The following is a 15,511-nucleotide window of genomic DNA, read 5'->3' as shown; positions in this document are numbered from 1 at the left end:
CTCTCTCTCTCTCTGTCCACTCTGCCTGTCAAAAAAAAAAAAAAAAAAATGGGGCATATGATGGTGTTAGGATATTGTGAAACACACAATCCTAGGAAGTTTCTGTAGCGAAAAGCTCCAGCATCCCAGTTTCTCACCCAAAACGTTCAGAGCTTGACTCCCTACCCCTAGCTATGCAAGCTCTTGGTTATGGCTTGGAGCTGTATTAGTTGCTAGCCACTGACTGATGAGGATGAAAAGAGGATTCTCTATTTTGTTCTGCACAGGCAATATGTTCTTTGCATTCCAAACTAAAACTCAATATATGACTCCACAACACTGTAATACAGTAGTTGGTGTAATTTGGTACTTAAATATATGATTGAAGAAGTGAACATCTTGTATTTTAGGATATAATGAACAAATACCCTTGTGTATGTATGTGAAGTAAAAAAAAAGCAAAACCAAAGAGCTATCATTTTCATCATTTCTGAGTACATAGTGTAGTAATGTTAACTCTAAGTACCATGTTGTACAGCTGACCTCTAAAACTTTTTCATCTTGCAAAACTAAGAGTCCATACCCATAAACAACTCCTCTTCTCATCCCCTCACCCTTAACTTCCTCCCTTCCACTCCCTGGCAACCCCCATTCTTTCTACTTCTGAGAGTCTGACAACTTTAGATACCTCATAGAAGTAAAAAACTAATTTCAAAGTAAAATAATTGTATTTTTGCTATTAATTAGTTTTTCACACTGAAAATATACTTTGTGAATTAAAATCTTAGAGAAAATTGGAACTCAAACTTTCTTTTTTAAGAAGTAGGTTAATTAGAAAGACAGATATTGAATTAGGTCTAAATTTCCAGACAATTTCTGTCCTACTGGAATAGCTCTAATATATTAGTTGCCAAAAAGGTTTTCAAGGAAATGAAAAAGGAAACAATTCCTATGCCAGCTGTGTATCAAAAATATACTAAATAGCCGGCGCCGTGGCTCAACAGGCTAATCCTCCGCCTTGCGGCGCCGGCACACCGGGTTCTAGTCCCGGTCGGGGCACCGATCCTGTCCCGGTTGCCCCTCTTCCAGGCCAGCTCTCTGCTGTGGCCAGGGAGTGCAGTGGAGGATGGCCCAAGTGCTTGGGCTCTGCACCCCTTGGGAGACCAGGATAAGCACCTGGCTCCTGCCATCAGAACAGCGCGGTGCGCCGGCCGCAGCGCGCTACCACAGGCGGCCATTGGAGGGTGAACCAACGGCAAAGGAAGACCTTTCTCTCTGTCTGTCTCTCTCTCTCACTGTTCACTCTGCCTGTCAAAAAAAAAAAAAAAAAAAAAAAAAAACACACACAAAAAAACAAAAAAACTAAATACTCACTTGATCTTAAAAAAGGCTCAAAGTTATTTCCATTAAGAAATAGTTTTGGGGCCAATGCTGTGGCGTAGCAGGTAAAGCTTCCACCTGAAGTGCCAGCATCCCATATGGGCACCGGTTCGAGTTCCAGCTGCTCCAATTCCAATCCAACTCTCTGCTATGGCCTGGGAAAGCAGTAGAAGATGGCCCAAGACCTTCAGACCTGCACCTGTGTGGGAGACCCAGAGGAAGCTCCTGGCTCTTGGCTTCGGATCAGCCATTTGGGGAGTGAAACCTTGGATGGAAGACCTCTCTCTGTCTCTTCCTCTACCTCTGCCTCTCTGTAACTATGCCTTTCAAATAAATAAATAAATCTTTAAAAAACATTTTAATAATGAATTAATAGATTTTTAAGAATTATTCAGAAATATAAAAGAGTAAAATTCAAGTTATTTGGTATTTTTCCATTTAATCTATATGATTTAGAGAGCTTACCTGAGAGCTACTGAATATAGGCTTTTTGCCAAGTCTTCGATCATCACCTTTGTCAAATGCAGCTGTAGAAAGAAATAGCAGTTTGTTTTTACAGGAAGTATTATTATTAACATAGAAGTAGAAGGCAACAGCATACTAGCAGAAAACAGTTATATTTTGATGGAAATTTAAAAAAACTGAAACCAATGTAGCACACAAAAATACTCCCAATTCTATTTTATATCTTTTTTTTTAAAGCCTCATTTTCAATATTATTTTCTGGTCCATGAGATTTTGTTAGTAGAATTAATAAATTTGAAATGCACAATCTCACAGAGAAGATTGCTGCATTTACAAAAAAGCCAAAATTTTCTCAAGTTGTGAAATTTTGAGTAACTGGGTTTAAGTTTTCCAATTTTCAAAAAAAAATTATGGAGTATGGCAAATGTGATATTTTATACACTATTAGATATAAGAAAAGATTTATCCTAAGATATAAAAGTACACTGTTGAAATTAAGATATAAAAGTACACTGTTGAAATATTTTTTGGTTTTGAAGTATATCAGGAGGAAGGAGGAAAGATATGAAAATAAGGTTCTGTTGAAAATAAAACAAGAAACCTCAAACTCATCATTCTTTTTAGAATGAAATAAAAATTCATTTCACAAGTTAATTTTATATGAGAATTATTGGGGAGCTCATGTTTCAATCTTAAAATAAGAATTAGAATGACGGGAAAATATATAATAATGGAATAAGGCCTAAAATTTTGCTTTCTTTTGAAGGTTACAGGGCTTTAAGATATATTTTGAAGAAATATACAGAAACTATAAAGATTATTCAATGTTTGTCAAGTCAGCTAGTAGAAAATAGATTACATTATCCGTAAGTCTACAATGCACCTCCCACAACCTCTATTCTATTAGATATGTGCTATAAGACAAAGCAAGAACCTGGAAATGGCATTGTAAGAACTGACTGCTAGTACGCAAATGACTCTGCACAATACTACTTGGGAAGACACTCATAAAAGATTTTCTCCAAAATGTCAGTAACTCAACCAGAACATAAGAAATGTTATGACAAAGACAACCCAGATCCATTCCTTTATTTGGGTTCCCCAATGCAGTAATTATAGGACTCATTACAATTAAACATATTTAAGATTAAAAAAAAATTATCACACTGATGAAATGTAACATAATGAAAAGTTTTTTGATAATTAGTTGGATTATCAGTAACATTTTATTTACATATGTGAACATATGTATATTATATTTTTAATTAGCACTTTGAAAAATTAAAGAATGCTGTTTGAAGAAAACTTAACTATGAGATCCTCTAAAACAGAGAAAAAACAAAGTTTGCTTTCACAGAAGAGTTGAAGGACATCTACTCAAGGAATACTGATCATGTTTCTTCACATTTATATAGATTTTGTAGCAAAAATAAACTACCGTCTGAAAATCAGCACAGAAATAGTCACAAAGAAAAAAACTTCTATTTCTAAAGACCTTTTCATGAATTTTCTTGTTTAGAAAATGGAATTCCTTTGAAAAGTGCTCTTCAGATCACATCTAACTGTACCATATTATGCTTAAAACACGAGACAGAGCAGATCACATTCTGACTATTTCACTAAAGAACTGAACATATCTATGCATTATCAAGAATATACCTCATCATATTTGGCTCCCATGTTTTATAGCACAAAATGTTTGCTTCATAAAATATAATCTCTCAAAATATTTTTGAAAGCATACTTGCTGAATATGCCAGTATTTTTTCTAAGTACCTGCTTTAACCCCAAAATAGTCATGAAGCCATTTTTAATTCCACACCCTCAACATTTTATTTTAATATTTTTGAAACAAACAAGCATTCAGGGCAATACACATCTTTTGTTTATGCTAATGTTCCAAGTGTTACCTATTAAATATGTCCGAGAGCACGGTGCGGCTCCTGAGGGACGCTCCGCAGCTGCACACACCACATCACTGGACTGATCAATTGTAAAATAAGCCTTCTAATGTAGGCAACACCACAAGAAAGCATATCTTATGGAAAAGCACTATGGCAAATATATTTTAAGGGGGAAGAGAAAGTGTGTTTGGTGGATTACATTTTCATATCCTCCGAATTTCTTCAAAAGAATGCTTTTAAGCAAATTTGTCTGGAATATTGTTGCTAACATACAGTGGGATCAAAAATTAACATATAAAAAGGAAGTGAGTTTCCTTTTCTATGAACTGAAAAAAAGCATGATTGTTAAAACTGCTTAAACATAGTACCACAGTTTGACTTACCACTCTATTATCAAGCTGAAGCATACAAATGTTAATCTTACCACTTACTAGAATGCCCTCAAAATAATCTGCTGTCACAAAGATCATAAAAATTAAAAAAAAAAACCCTCAAGGTTAACATACCTGCTTGGATTTTCTCTTGATCATCTGTGTTCATCAGCTTCCAGCCCTCTGTGTGACGAACAGCATAGAAAGACTGAACCTGGAAGATCCACAGCTTATCACGCAGAGCTTGGATCTTGCACGTAAAACCCTGTGTTCAAGCAACAAATCAGCAGCTGGTGAGAGCCACATTGTCATAGCAACCAGTCATTATTCCCTTCCGAATCTACTTACTCCTAAGCTAGATCAATGATGTCATCACCTAGATTTTTAAGATCGTTGGTACATGTAATTTACAAAGGCTTACTCAGTAATAACAGAATATTATGGTGAACATGAAGCTAAATCTTATCCTTGCAAATAAACATTATTTTAAAACACCAATGGTCTTTACATGGATACCTTCCCCAGTGTTTTCAAATCAGCTATGACATTACAAGGTCAAATACTCTAAACAACAGTAATAAATATGCTGAAATGTTGTTATCATTAATGTTGAATACAAATGATAATAATTTGTAATTAGCTTATTAATTACCATTGGTTAACTGCACCTAAAAGATTTATACTGTAATTTTTCTTTTTCCCAATGTAATTTTAAAAATATGATTTTAGAAAAGAAAAAAGAATTAAAATAAATTATGAAAATAAAAGACACTGATGATTGAAAATTCTAAAATATACATTTTGTATTCAGAAAGTTGAATGTGGTGACTAGGAAGAAATATTAGAGTTATGCTGTGCCAAATAATATTGCTAAGTATCAAACTATGCTTAAAATTAACCAAACTACCAAATTCTTTAAAAAACTTCTTTTAATTTTCAGTTTCTAACAGATTCAATGTAATTTGTAGATATAATTCTAAGAATATAATGATATTTCCTTCCTTTCTTCCCTCCAAACCTCCCCCTTCTCCGCCAAATTCTAAACTTTTATAACTAATACAGTTGGAGATAAATGGAATTTGAAAAATCTTGTATTGTAAAATATTTCAAACATACACAAATGCAGAGACCATAATCAAGCCCCAGCTTCATAGATGCAGACATCTGAAACATTTTAAGGTTAAGATATTACATTATTTTAATGACTGTTATTACATTCAGTACCATTTCTTTTGTACTGTCCGAACTCAGTAACGTGTCCAGGGCCATGAGGAGAGAGCAGCTGTTTTCAGTGGTAATGTTTTCTTCAATTGCTTTTAAAATTTTGTCCAACAGATCATATGTACTGCTCATTGCTTGTGACTATGAAACACAGAAACTGGTATTTAATGGGAAACCATGTAAAATATATAAGAAATGTAAAAGTCTGTTCTAACAGTAGAATAAGCTGTATGAAGTCAACTGGAAATCATATTTGCTCTTTTCCTTTGTTAAAAAAATCTGCACATATACACACATATGAGGGAACTTCAGAAAGTTCAAGGAAAATGGAAATAAAACATAAGTGTATTTTTATGCAAAAAATGTTTAAATCTATGAATAGTTTTTCATAATGTACTTTCCAAAAACTTTTTGAAGATTCCTTCTTTACATGTATTTATACACATTAAGAGCTAACATGCCCTAAAAACAGAACCTAAAAATAAGCATTACTATCTCTTTTTTTTTCAATGATTATTTTAGAGGAAGTAGCTCCCCAGTAAGATTGGAAATTTAGCATGGAACATAATGGTATTGCTGACCAAAACAACAGCATTATGACTTTGGTTTCTAAAATGTGACTATGCTGATTGAAGGCTACAGTTGGCCAGAGTTACACTGTGCTTTGCCAGGACACTCAAACCTGTCCTTCCTTGCCTTCATTCCCTTGTGAGCCAAAAATCCTGTCCATCAGTGCTCTAAATCCTATGCAAACATGCCATCTGCTAAGGAATTTACTTAAATCATACTAATTTAATCAAAGGCAGCCTACATTTAAAAAAAAAAACTCTTATGTAATTAAAATCAGAACACAAAGATGGGGCTAAATATAGGATATAATTTTGAAACATAGTACCTGTAAGAGAAGAGCAAAATTTTCACTTTGAATAATCTTGGAGAAGTTTTTTACAATAAACGCAATACATTCCTCTTGGAGCTGAGATGCCATAGTCAGTGCTGCTTCTGTCCACTTCACTCTGGGCAAACTGATGACAAGCCTGTCACTTTCCATCAGAAGAAGAGCAGCATTCTTATCATTCTTAGAATTTAAAAAATATTGGAAAAAAGTTAGATAGTATTATTCCTCATAAAATAAAATTTTCTAATAAAACATGGTTCTTTTGTGATATTACCTGCAAAAAACAATATGGCAGGTAGCTAATGTATTTGTAATTTGTTTTATTTACAATAGTCATTCATTCATTCATTCATAATTATCCAAAAGACCCAACTTTGAGCTGAGATAGAACCACTTTTAAAAGGCAGCTAAAACAAACCTGAGAGCAAATTTATAACTACCAAGAAAAACTTTACTATTCTGAGATTATCAATACTTATTGGTTGGCTTGCGCTGTGGTACAGTGGGTAAAGCTGCCGCCTGCAGTGCCGGCATCCCATATGGGCGCCGGTTCCAGTCCCGGCTGCTCCACTTCTGATTCAGTTCTCTATTATGGCCTGGGAAAGCAGCAGAAGATGGCCCAAGTCCTTGGGCCCCTGCACCTGCATGGGAGACCCGGAAGAAGCTCCTGGCTCCTGGCTTTGGATCAGCGCAGGTCCGGACGTTGGGGCCAATTGGGGAGTGAACCAGCAGACGGAATACCTCTCTCTCTGCCTCCCTTCTCTCTCTTTCAAATAAATAAATAAATCTTTAAAAATACTTATTGGCTATAAGATACATGTTATTGGGGTGGGTGTTTGGCCTACTGGGTAAGCCACTGGTTAGGACATCCATGCCCCACAGTGGAGTGTCTGGGTTCAATTTCTGGCTCTGGGTCCTGATTCTAGCTTCTTGTTTATGCAGATTGTGGGAGGCAGCAGGGATGGCTTACATAGTTTAGTCCTGCAACCTATGTGGGACACTTGGATTCAGTTCCTGGCCCCTGGCTTGGACCCCCCAGCCCTGCTGTAGCTGTTGTCGTTATTTGGGGAGTGAAACAGTAGGTGAGAATTTTCTCTCTCTCAAATAAATTTTTTTTAGACTTTTATTTAGTAAATATAAATTTCCAAAGTACAGTGTATGGATTACAATGGCTTTTTTCCCCCCATAACTTCCCTCCCACCCGCACCCCTCCCATCTCCCACTCCCTCTCCCATTCCATTCACATCAAGATTCATTTTCAATTATCTTTATATACAGAAGATCAATTTAGTATATATTAAGTAAAGATTTTATCAGTTTGCACCCACATAGAACATAAAGTGTAAAATACTGTTTCAATACTTGTTATAGCATTAATTCACATTGAACAACACATTAAGGACAGAGATCCCACATGAGGAGTAAGTACACAGTCACTCTTGTTGTTGACTTAACAATTTGACACTCTTGTTTATGTCGTCAGTAATCTCCCTAGGCTCTAGTAATGAGTTGCCAAGGCTATGGAAGCCTTTTGAGTTCACCGACTTCAATCTTATTTAGACAAGGTCATAGTCAAAGTGGAAGTTCTCTCCTCCCTTCAGAGAAAGGTACCTCCTTCTTTGATGGCCCGTTCTTCAAATAAATTTTTTAAAAACAAAAAAATACAGGGCCAGCATTGTGGTGTAGTGGGTAAAGCTGCTGCCTGCAATGCTGGTGTCCCATATGGGCGCTGGTTCAAGTCTTGGCTACTCTACTTCAGATACTGGGAAAGCACCAGAAGATGGCCCTAGTCCTTGGGCCTCTGTTCCTACATGGGAGACGGGATAAGCTCCTGGCTCCTGTCTTCAGTCTGACCCATCCCTGGCCACTGAGATTATTTGGGGAGTGGATCAGTGGATAGAAGATTTCTCTGTTTTTTCCCTCTCTCACTCTGTAACTCTGCCTTTCAAATAAATAAAATAATATTTAAAAAATGGAAAAATGCGTGGTCTTTGTTGAAAATTTAGAAAGGCTAAAAATTACTTATAATCCCCAATGATTTTCCTCCTTTTCTCTATGTAGGTAAGACTCTACTTTTTAGAAGAGTATTTTATAAAATTAATTATTCATTTTTATGGCACAGGAAAAAATGTTTACAAATATTAATTTCTATGAAAAATGGGATGACAATTCACAAATACTGTGTGCTCCAAGGTAAAGGAAAATTGTCAACTCATATTTGATTTCTAGTTCTTAAAACAATGCTTAGTAAGTAACTGGTTACTGAATAAAGAATTACCCAATAGGCTGCAGTGGACTGAAAAGCATGGCAACAAAGTTTTGCAGCCCCATCCATTAAGGTAGGATCTATTTCCTCCTCAGGCCTTGAGTCTGGACTGGCTTTTTCACTTTAGCCAGCAGTGGTGAAATGAAAGATGCAGAACCTGCCTCAAGAGGCTCTGCAGCTTCTCTCTACTCTTGGAATGCTGGGACCACTTAGCCATAAAGAAGCCCAACAAGAAAAGGCCAAGTGGAACAGGAGGTTCAGCCTCCAACTAGCAGCTAGGTGAATTCAGTCATGGAAGTTAGTTCAGGCACAAGAACCACAGTCAACCCAGAGAACTGTGAGAAACAACTAGTTTTCAGTCACTTAGCTCTGGGGTGATTTGTTTCATAGCAATACATAATGGATAAATCTGGAAATGACAGACTGAAATACTAAACACCGACAGCACTGTGTGGACTTCACTCTGTATCACTCAGCTCTCAATGAAGGCACTCTATTTTCCCTACACCTACGTTAGAATGTTTATACATGCTATCAGAGAACCTAGCCTTTTTCTTTCAAGCACTTAATTCACTTGTAATTTTGCAAACAAGAACACAAAAATTTTAATAATGCCTCGCCCTCTCACTAAACTACACGTTCAATAAGTGTGAGTCCATGCCTGGTTTTACTCACTAGTTTTGCGTAACATAGCATTGGATCACAGCAGACACTCAAATATTTGTTGATTTCTTAACATGACCAAAGGCTAAGATTTTATGAGGGTCTCAAAAAGTTTATGGAAAGTGGAATGAAGAACTAAGTGCATTTTGGTGCAAAAGTTTTGAAATCCACCATAGCTTTTTCATGATACATACTTTTCATGAACTTTTTGAACACATATATGTAACTTTCTAATATAAGTTTAATCCTTGAACATCAAAACTTAAATATTTTATACTTTTAGCAAGATTTATTTTTTATTTATTTATTTTTTATTATTTGACAGGTAGAGTTATAGACAGTGAGAGAGAGAGAGACAGAGAGAAAGGTCTTCCTTCCGTTGGTTCACCCTGCAAGTGGCTGCTACGGCTGGCGTGCTGCGCTAATCCAAAACCAGGAGCCAGGTGCTTCCTCTTGGTCTCCCATGCAGGTGCAGGTGCCCAAGCACTTGGGCCATCCTCCACTGCCCTCCCAGGCCACAGCAGAGAGCTGGACTGGAAGAGAAGCAGCTGGGACTAGAACCCGGTGCCCAAATGGGATGCCAGCTCCACAGGCTGAGGATTAATCAAGTGAGCCACAGCACTGACTCCCCATTTAGCAAGATTTTAAAATGTATTACAGACTTCCATTTCTTTGAGTAAAAAAAAGTCATAATTTTCCATAATTCAAGTCTTTTTTCCCTTAGTACCATTATCTTTTCCTCCTCTGGTGATTTCCTGAGTAACTGTACAATTACTAAGAGCTTTAGGCAATATTCCCAATGTACTGTAAATACTATAAGTACTGCTCTGCTAGTAGAGCCAAATAGAAAGTATTTCAAATAAATTTGGCAGGTATCTGCAAAGTGTTTACTATATACATAATGTTATGTATTTTTGACAGTAGTTTTTTAAACAATACAGATATGGAGTCTAGTAGTTATAATTTAGCTTGGATTCTATTAGAAAATTAAAATATAGACACAGGTAAATCATAACAAAGATGACATATGATCTTATTCCATACTGACATGAATATATTTTAGACATTAAGTGTTAGAGTATTTTGAGGTTCAAAGAAAAAAAATGTGATAGTTCTAGACAAAATACAACATTGTAATTCAGTAGTTAACATAATCACATGGTTCATAATTCAAAAACAAAAGGCATGATTAGAAAAAGTTTTTTTTCCCTTTTCATCCCCATACTACTCATTTTATAACCAATACTATCTTCTTCTATCTTCTCCAAATTATTTTCTGTATATAGTTATATGCTATATGTCACAGTGCACTGCCATACAACAGTGGTCCCATAAGGTCAGAATGGAACTAGAAGAGTTCCAGGTGAAGAGGCAAGAAAAGACAACCACAGGAAGACATAGAAGAACATCTAAGAAAATTCACAAAAAAAGGGTTAAGTAGAAGCTTTTGCAATTTCTTTAAAAAGTTTGAAAATGAACTCTTTTTTTTTTTTTTTTTGACAGGCAGAGTGGACAGTGAGAGAGAAAGACAGAGAGAAAGGTCTTCCTTTACCATTGGTTCACCCTCCAATGGCCACTGCGGCCAGTGCACTGTGCCTGGCGCAGCACACTGATCTGAAGCCAGGAGCCAGGTGCTTCTCCTGGTCTCCCATGGGGTGCAGGGCCCAAGCACTTGGGCCATCCTCCACTGCACTCCCGGGCCATAGCAGAGAGCTGGCCTGGAAGAGGGGCAACTAGGACAGAATCCGGCGCCCCGACCAGGACTAGAACCCGGTGTGCCGCCACCACAGGTGGAGGATTAGCCTTATTGAGCCGCGGCACCGGCCAAAACTCTTTTGTTTTTAAAGATTTATTTATTTATCTGAAATGTAGAGTTACAGACAGAAAGGGGGAAAGACAGGGAAGTCTTTAATCTGCTGGTTCACTTCCAAAATGGCCACAATGGCCAGAGCTGGGCCCATCTGAAGCCAGGAGCCACGAGCTTCTTCCTGGTTTCCCAAGTGGGTACAGAGGTCCAAGCACTTGGGATATCCTTTGCTGCTTTCCCTGGCCATTAGCGGGGAGCTGAAGGGGAAGTGGAGCAGCTGGGACTCAAACCCAGTATGGGATGCTGGCTCCTCAGGCAGAGGCTTAAACTATGCCACAGCACTGGCCTTGACAATGAACTCTTAACACCAAAAGTTTTCATTAATAAAAAGGAATGTCCATGTTGTATTATCAGTTTACAAGCATATCTATGATGCAAAAAGAGAAACAAACCAAGCAATAAAGCATGGAAATACTTATGAAAATAGTAACATTTCCTCAAAAAGAGCCTCAGGCAGATACTTCAGGAGGTGTTCAGAAGAAGGCATCGTTTCCAAATGAGATAAGGGCTCCATGTACGCCACTGCTCCTGAGGATCTCCCAATGGGACAGATACGGAGGCACAAGACAGTGATGTTGATGATTCCGAACCTGTATAGGGCTAGGCTAATATGTATGCTGGTCTTGAACAAAAAATGTTTTTAAACACCAAAAATATAAAAATGCTTACAAAATAAAGATACACAGAAAGACAATGTTTTTGAGAGGCAGAGAGAAAGCGAGTGAATGAGCTAGCTCTCAGCTGCTAGTTCACTTCCCAAATGCCCAAAACAGCTGGGACTGAGTGGGTGGGAGCTGGAGCTGGAGCTGGAGCCAGGAACTCAATCCAGGCCCCACACATGAGTGGCAGGAACTCAATTTCTTGAGCTATCACTTTTGCCTCTCAGGTCTGCATTATTAGGAAGCTGGAATTGGGTGCCAGGTCTCAAATCTAGGCATTTCGATATGGGACATGGGCATCTCCACCACTAGAAAAACAGCTGCACCAGAAAATATTTTTGTGTACTATACAATGTGCTTGTGTTTTAAGCTAAGTATTACTATAAAATAGTAAAAAAAAATTTTAAGGTAAAACATTAAAGTAATCTAAAGTTAATTTATTTTTGAAGAAAGAAAAACATTTTAAAAATTAATCTTTTTTAAAAAGAAAAGTATTGATCGCCTGGCCCCTAATAAAAAAATATTTTAAAATAAATTTAGGGTAGCCAAAGTGTTCAATGTTTATGAAGTCTCCAGTGGTATACAGTAATGTCCTAGACCTTCATATTCACCCATACTCACTCACTGTCTCATTCACAGCAACTTGTAGTCCTGTAAGGGCCAATCATGGTAAACATCCTTTATGGGTATAGCCTTTTATGTTTATCATACTGTATCTTTACTGTACCACTTCTGTTGAGATATGCTTAAATATACAAATACTTACCATTGTGTTACAACTGCCTGTTATCTTCAGTACAGGCTTACAGCCTAGAAGCAAAAGGCTGCACCATAGAGCCTTAAGTGTGCAGTAGGCTATCCCATCTAGGTCTGCATAAGTACACTCTTGTGTGGTTTGTAAAACACCATGATTGATCTTCACAATGTGTCCCTGTTGTTAAATGATGTTTGGTTTATATGTATTTTTCTCCTTATTTAATCAAATGGAGCATTAATATACATGGTTTTCTATACATTGCCCTTTACACTTAATATCTATCTTGAATATTTTTAAATCCATAAAGTGTAAAAACTTTTATTGTTTAAATAGCCATGTAGTAGCCCATAATATAGATATCCCATAAGTCATTTAACCAGTCATCTATAGATATTTACATGGTTTCCAATATTTTGTTATTATAATGTTTCAGTATTTACCATGTATGTAACATTATTTCACAATATACGAATTTAGCTATAGGACACATTCCTAGAAGTAGAACTGTTGGGTTAATACTACCTGGGATCTGCCTAAAGACTGAGTCTGAGAAAGAGGCTGGTACGCAGATGCCTCATTTGGGGAAGTGATCCCAATAGGCCCTGAGGAGAGTGAAACTCAGAAGGAGGAAAAGCCAATATAAAGGTGTGTTTTCTAACTCCCTGCAACCCAAAAAGTGATCTGTGGCATGAGACAGAGCTCCTCCCTTGACTTACTGAATTAGAATCTGCATTTAAACATGATCCCTAAAGGTTTTCTGTGTGAATGATAATTTGGAAAGCACGGATAGAACATTAGCTATTTTAGGCAACTGGGGTTCAATATTTTGGGTGGGCATTTGAAGGGGCATCAAGGATATACTTTGAATTAACCACTCAAGGAATAAAACTTGGAAACAGTTTCACCAGCTGTTCCCACCTCCCATTTGTCAAGGCTTGCTGCCTGGGGTGTTAATTCCCTTTCATTAGCAGTTTACACAGATCAGAACTGCTGAGCGGCAGGTAACCCTTGTGGAGCAGCAGTGAAGGCTAGGATGGAAAGTGATGAGAGAGATGTGTTTGTGGCTGAGAAAAAGTGCTGTCAGATCACACCTATGTGAGGCTAGATGCTGCAGAAATGGCTGGAGTACATACACCAGGGGCTTCCAAAACACTGCCAACATACATTCAATATGAGCACTGTTTCTCAAATGGTAGATTCTTCCCTAGCAACCTAGAGCCACACACTTAAGTGGTTCACAATCAGCACTAAAAAACAAAACGAAGGAAAAAAAGGGGAGAGGGAGAGAAACAGAAAACACCAGTACCTCATATATGATAAGGCTATGAGTTCTTTTGTGAAACTGGGGTTTCAGTTCTGTATGTTAGTGTATATGGCTGTTGTGGGCATTTGGGGAGTGGACCATGGATGAGAGCACTCTCTGTCTCACTGCCTTTCAAATAAAATAAATAAAACTTTTAAAAAGAGAGAGACAGGCATGCTAAAAAAAAAAAAAAAAGTGACTTGAGAAGAGATGACATCAGCAAAATGGCAGAATATGAAATCCTGAACCCTCCTTTACCCATGAACACATCAATTCAACAATTAATGGGTGAATTCTCTTTGTGAGAAATCCAGAAAGTAGTTGAGAGGCTCATACACCTGGGTGAATGTAAAACCAGACATTTTAAAGCTGGAAAGGAAATTGGAGACACTTGCTCACCAGAATCTTTACCTCTAGCATGGAGCCATACAGCTCTCAGCTTCTCCCTGGGGAGGGAAAGAGATGGATCATGCATAAAACATCATAACTTTTCTGGGGGCTTCCCAGAAGACTGGCTTCTGTCATACCAGACTAACTGGAATGCTGCTGATGCCTGGCAAACTCTAGCTAGCTGAGGGAGAAAAGAGATGATGGTTTGGGCTGGCAGTAACAATGGTCCCTCCTGCCAGCTCAACACAGAGCCAGTAGGTAAAAAACTCTTGCTCCCAGATTCTCCCTGGGGATGGAAAGGGTTAGCCTGGATGTCCAATATATTAACTCGACTGGGGGATATCTGAAGAACTGGCTTTGTCTTGCGTGTATCAGACAACCCAGGATAAAATATCCTCCCAGGGGCCAGTGAGAATAAAGATGATGGTTTGGGCTGTGAATCAGCATGGTCTCTCACCGTGGCTCAAAAAAAAGTGAATGGACCAAAAATTTCAGCTTTCTGTTCTCCCTGGGGAGAGAAAGAATTAGAACATGTGTCAAAATCCAACCTTTAATTGGAATTTCCCACAAGATGTGCTTCTGTCCCACCTGTTTGGAGACCTGGCATATGCTAGCTATCTGGGGGCTACTGAGAACAAAGATGGTAGATGAGGTATCATGCAACTAGTTACCACAGCCCCTTTCTCTGGATCCACCCGGAGCAGACAGGAAAAACCCCAAGCTCCATCTTCTCCTTGGGGAGAGAAGGAGTTGCAGAGTATCCAATGATCCAGTTTTTCCGTGAGGATCCCAAGGGATTGGCTTTCATCTTGCTTGGGTCACAGCACTAACAGGACACAGCATACCCAGTTCTCTGGGAACCACTAAGAACAAAGAAAGTGGGTTGGACTAGCAAAAAGGTTGAGAACCTGATTGGTAAGAGTCTTCTCCTAGAAGAGGCTAGTGGAAGATGTGATTATTCTGTCTAATGTGTGGCCACTGAAAGTTAAGGAAAATGAAACAATAAAATACATTTCAAACAAAAAGAAGACAAACATCCAGAAACTGACCTAAATGTAATGAAAATACATGATTTATCTGACAGAGAATTCAAAATAACCAACATAAAGATGCTCACCAAAGTCTGAAGAAAGCATGAAATAATGATAATTTCAACAAAGAGGTAGAAAACATTTAGAAGTACCAAACAGGATTGGGCATTTGGTGTAGTAGTTAAAATGTTGCTTGGGATGTATACATCCCATATTGGAATGCCTGGATTCAGGTCTTGGCTCTGATTACAATTCCAGCTTCCTGCTAATATACACTCTAGGACGAAGCAGATGACTTAAGTATTTGGGTCCCTGCCACTCATATGAGAAACAAGATTAAGATCCAAGCTCCTGGCT

General features: G+C 37.9%; 1 protein-coding gene across 3 annotated transcripts in view; it reads right to left on the bottom strand.

Moving 5' to 3' along the window:
- Positions 1-15,511, bottom strand: part of BTBD8 (BTB domain containing 8) — a 100,442-nt gene that overhangs the window by 13,648 nt on the left and 71,283 nt on the right. For all 3 annotated transcript variants that reach the window (XM_062191729.1, XM_062191730.1, XM_062191731.1), the window contains 4 exons: positions 6,216-6,398; positions 5,324-5,461; positions 4,235-4,364; positions 1,825-1,886 (listed from right to left, as the gene is read on the bottom strand). In XM_062191729.1, the coding sequence (XP_062047713.1) occupies positions 1,825-1,886; positions 4,235-4,364; positions 5,324-5,461; positions 6,216-6,398 (513 nt within the window). The remainder of the gene's footprint in view (positions 1-1,824; positions 1,887-4,234; positions 4,365-5,323; positions 5,462-6,215; positions 6,399-15,511) is intronic.

This window comes from Lepus europaeus, chromosome 5 (genome assembly GCF_033115175.1).
Source record: "Lepus europaeus isolate LE1 chromosome 5, mLepTim1.pri, whole genome shotgun sequence".
Classification (NCBI taxonomy): domain Eukaryota; kingdom Metazoa; phylum Chordata; class Mammalia; order Lagomorpha; family Leporidae; genus Lepus; species Lepus europaeus.
Note: the sequence above shows the minus strand (reverse complement) of the source record. Positions and strands in the feature narration are given on the sequence as shown.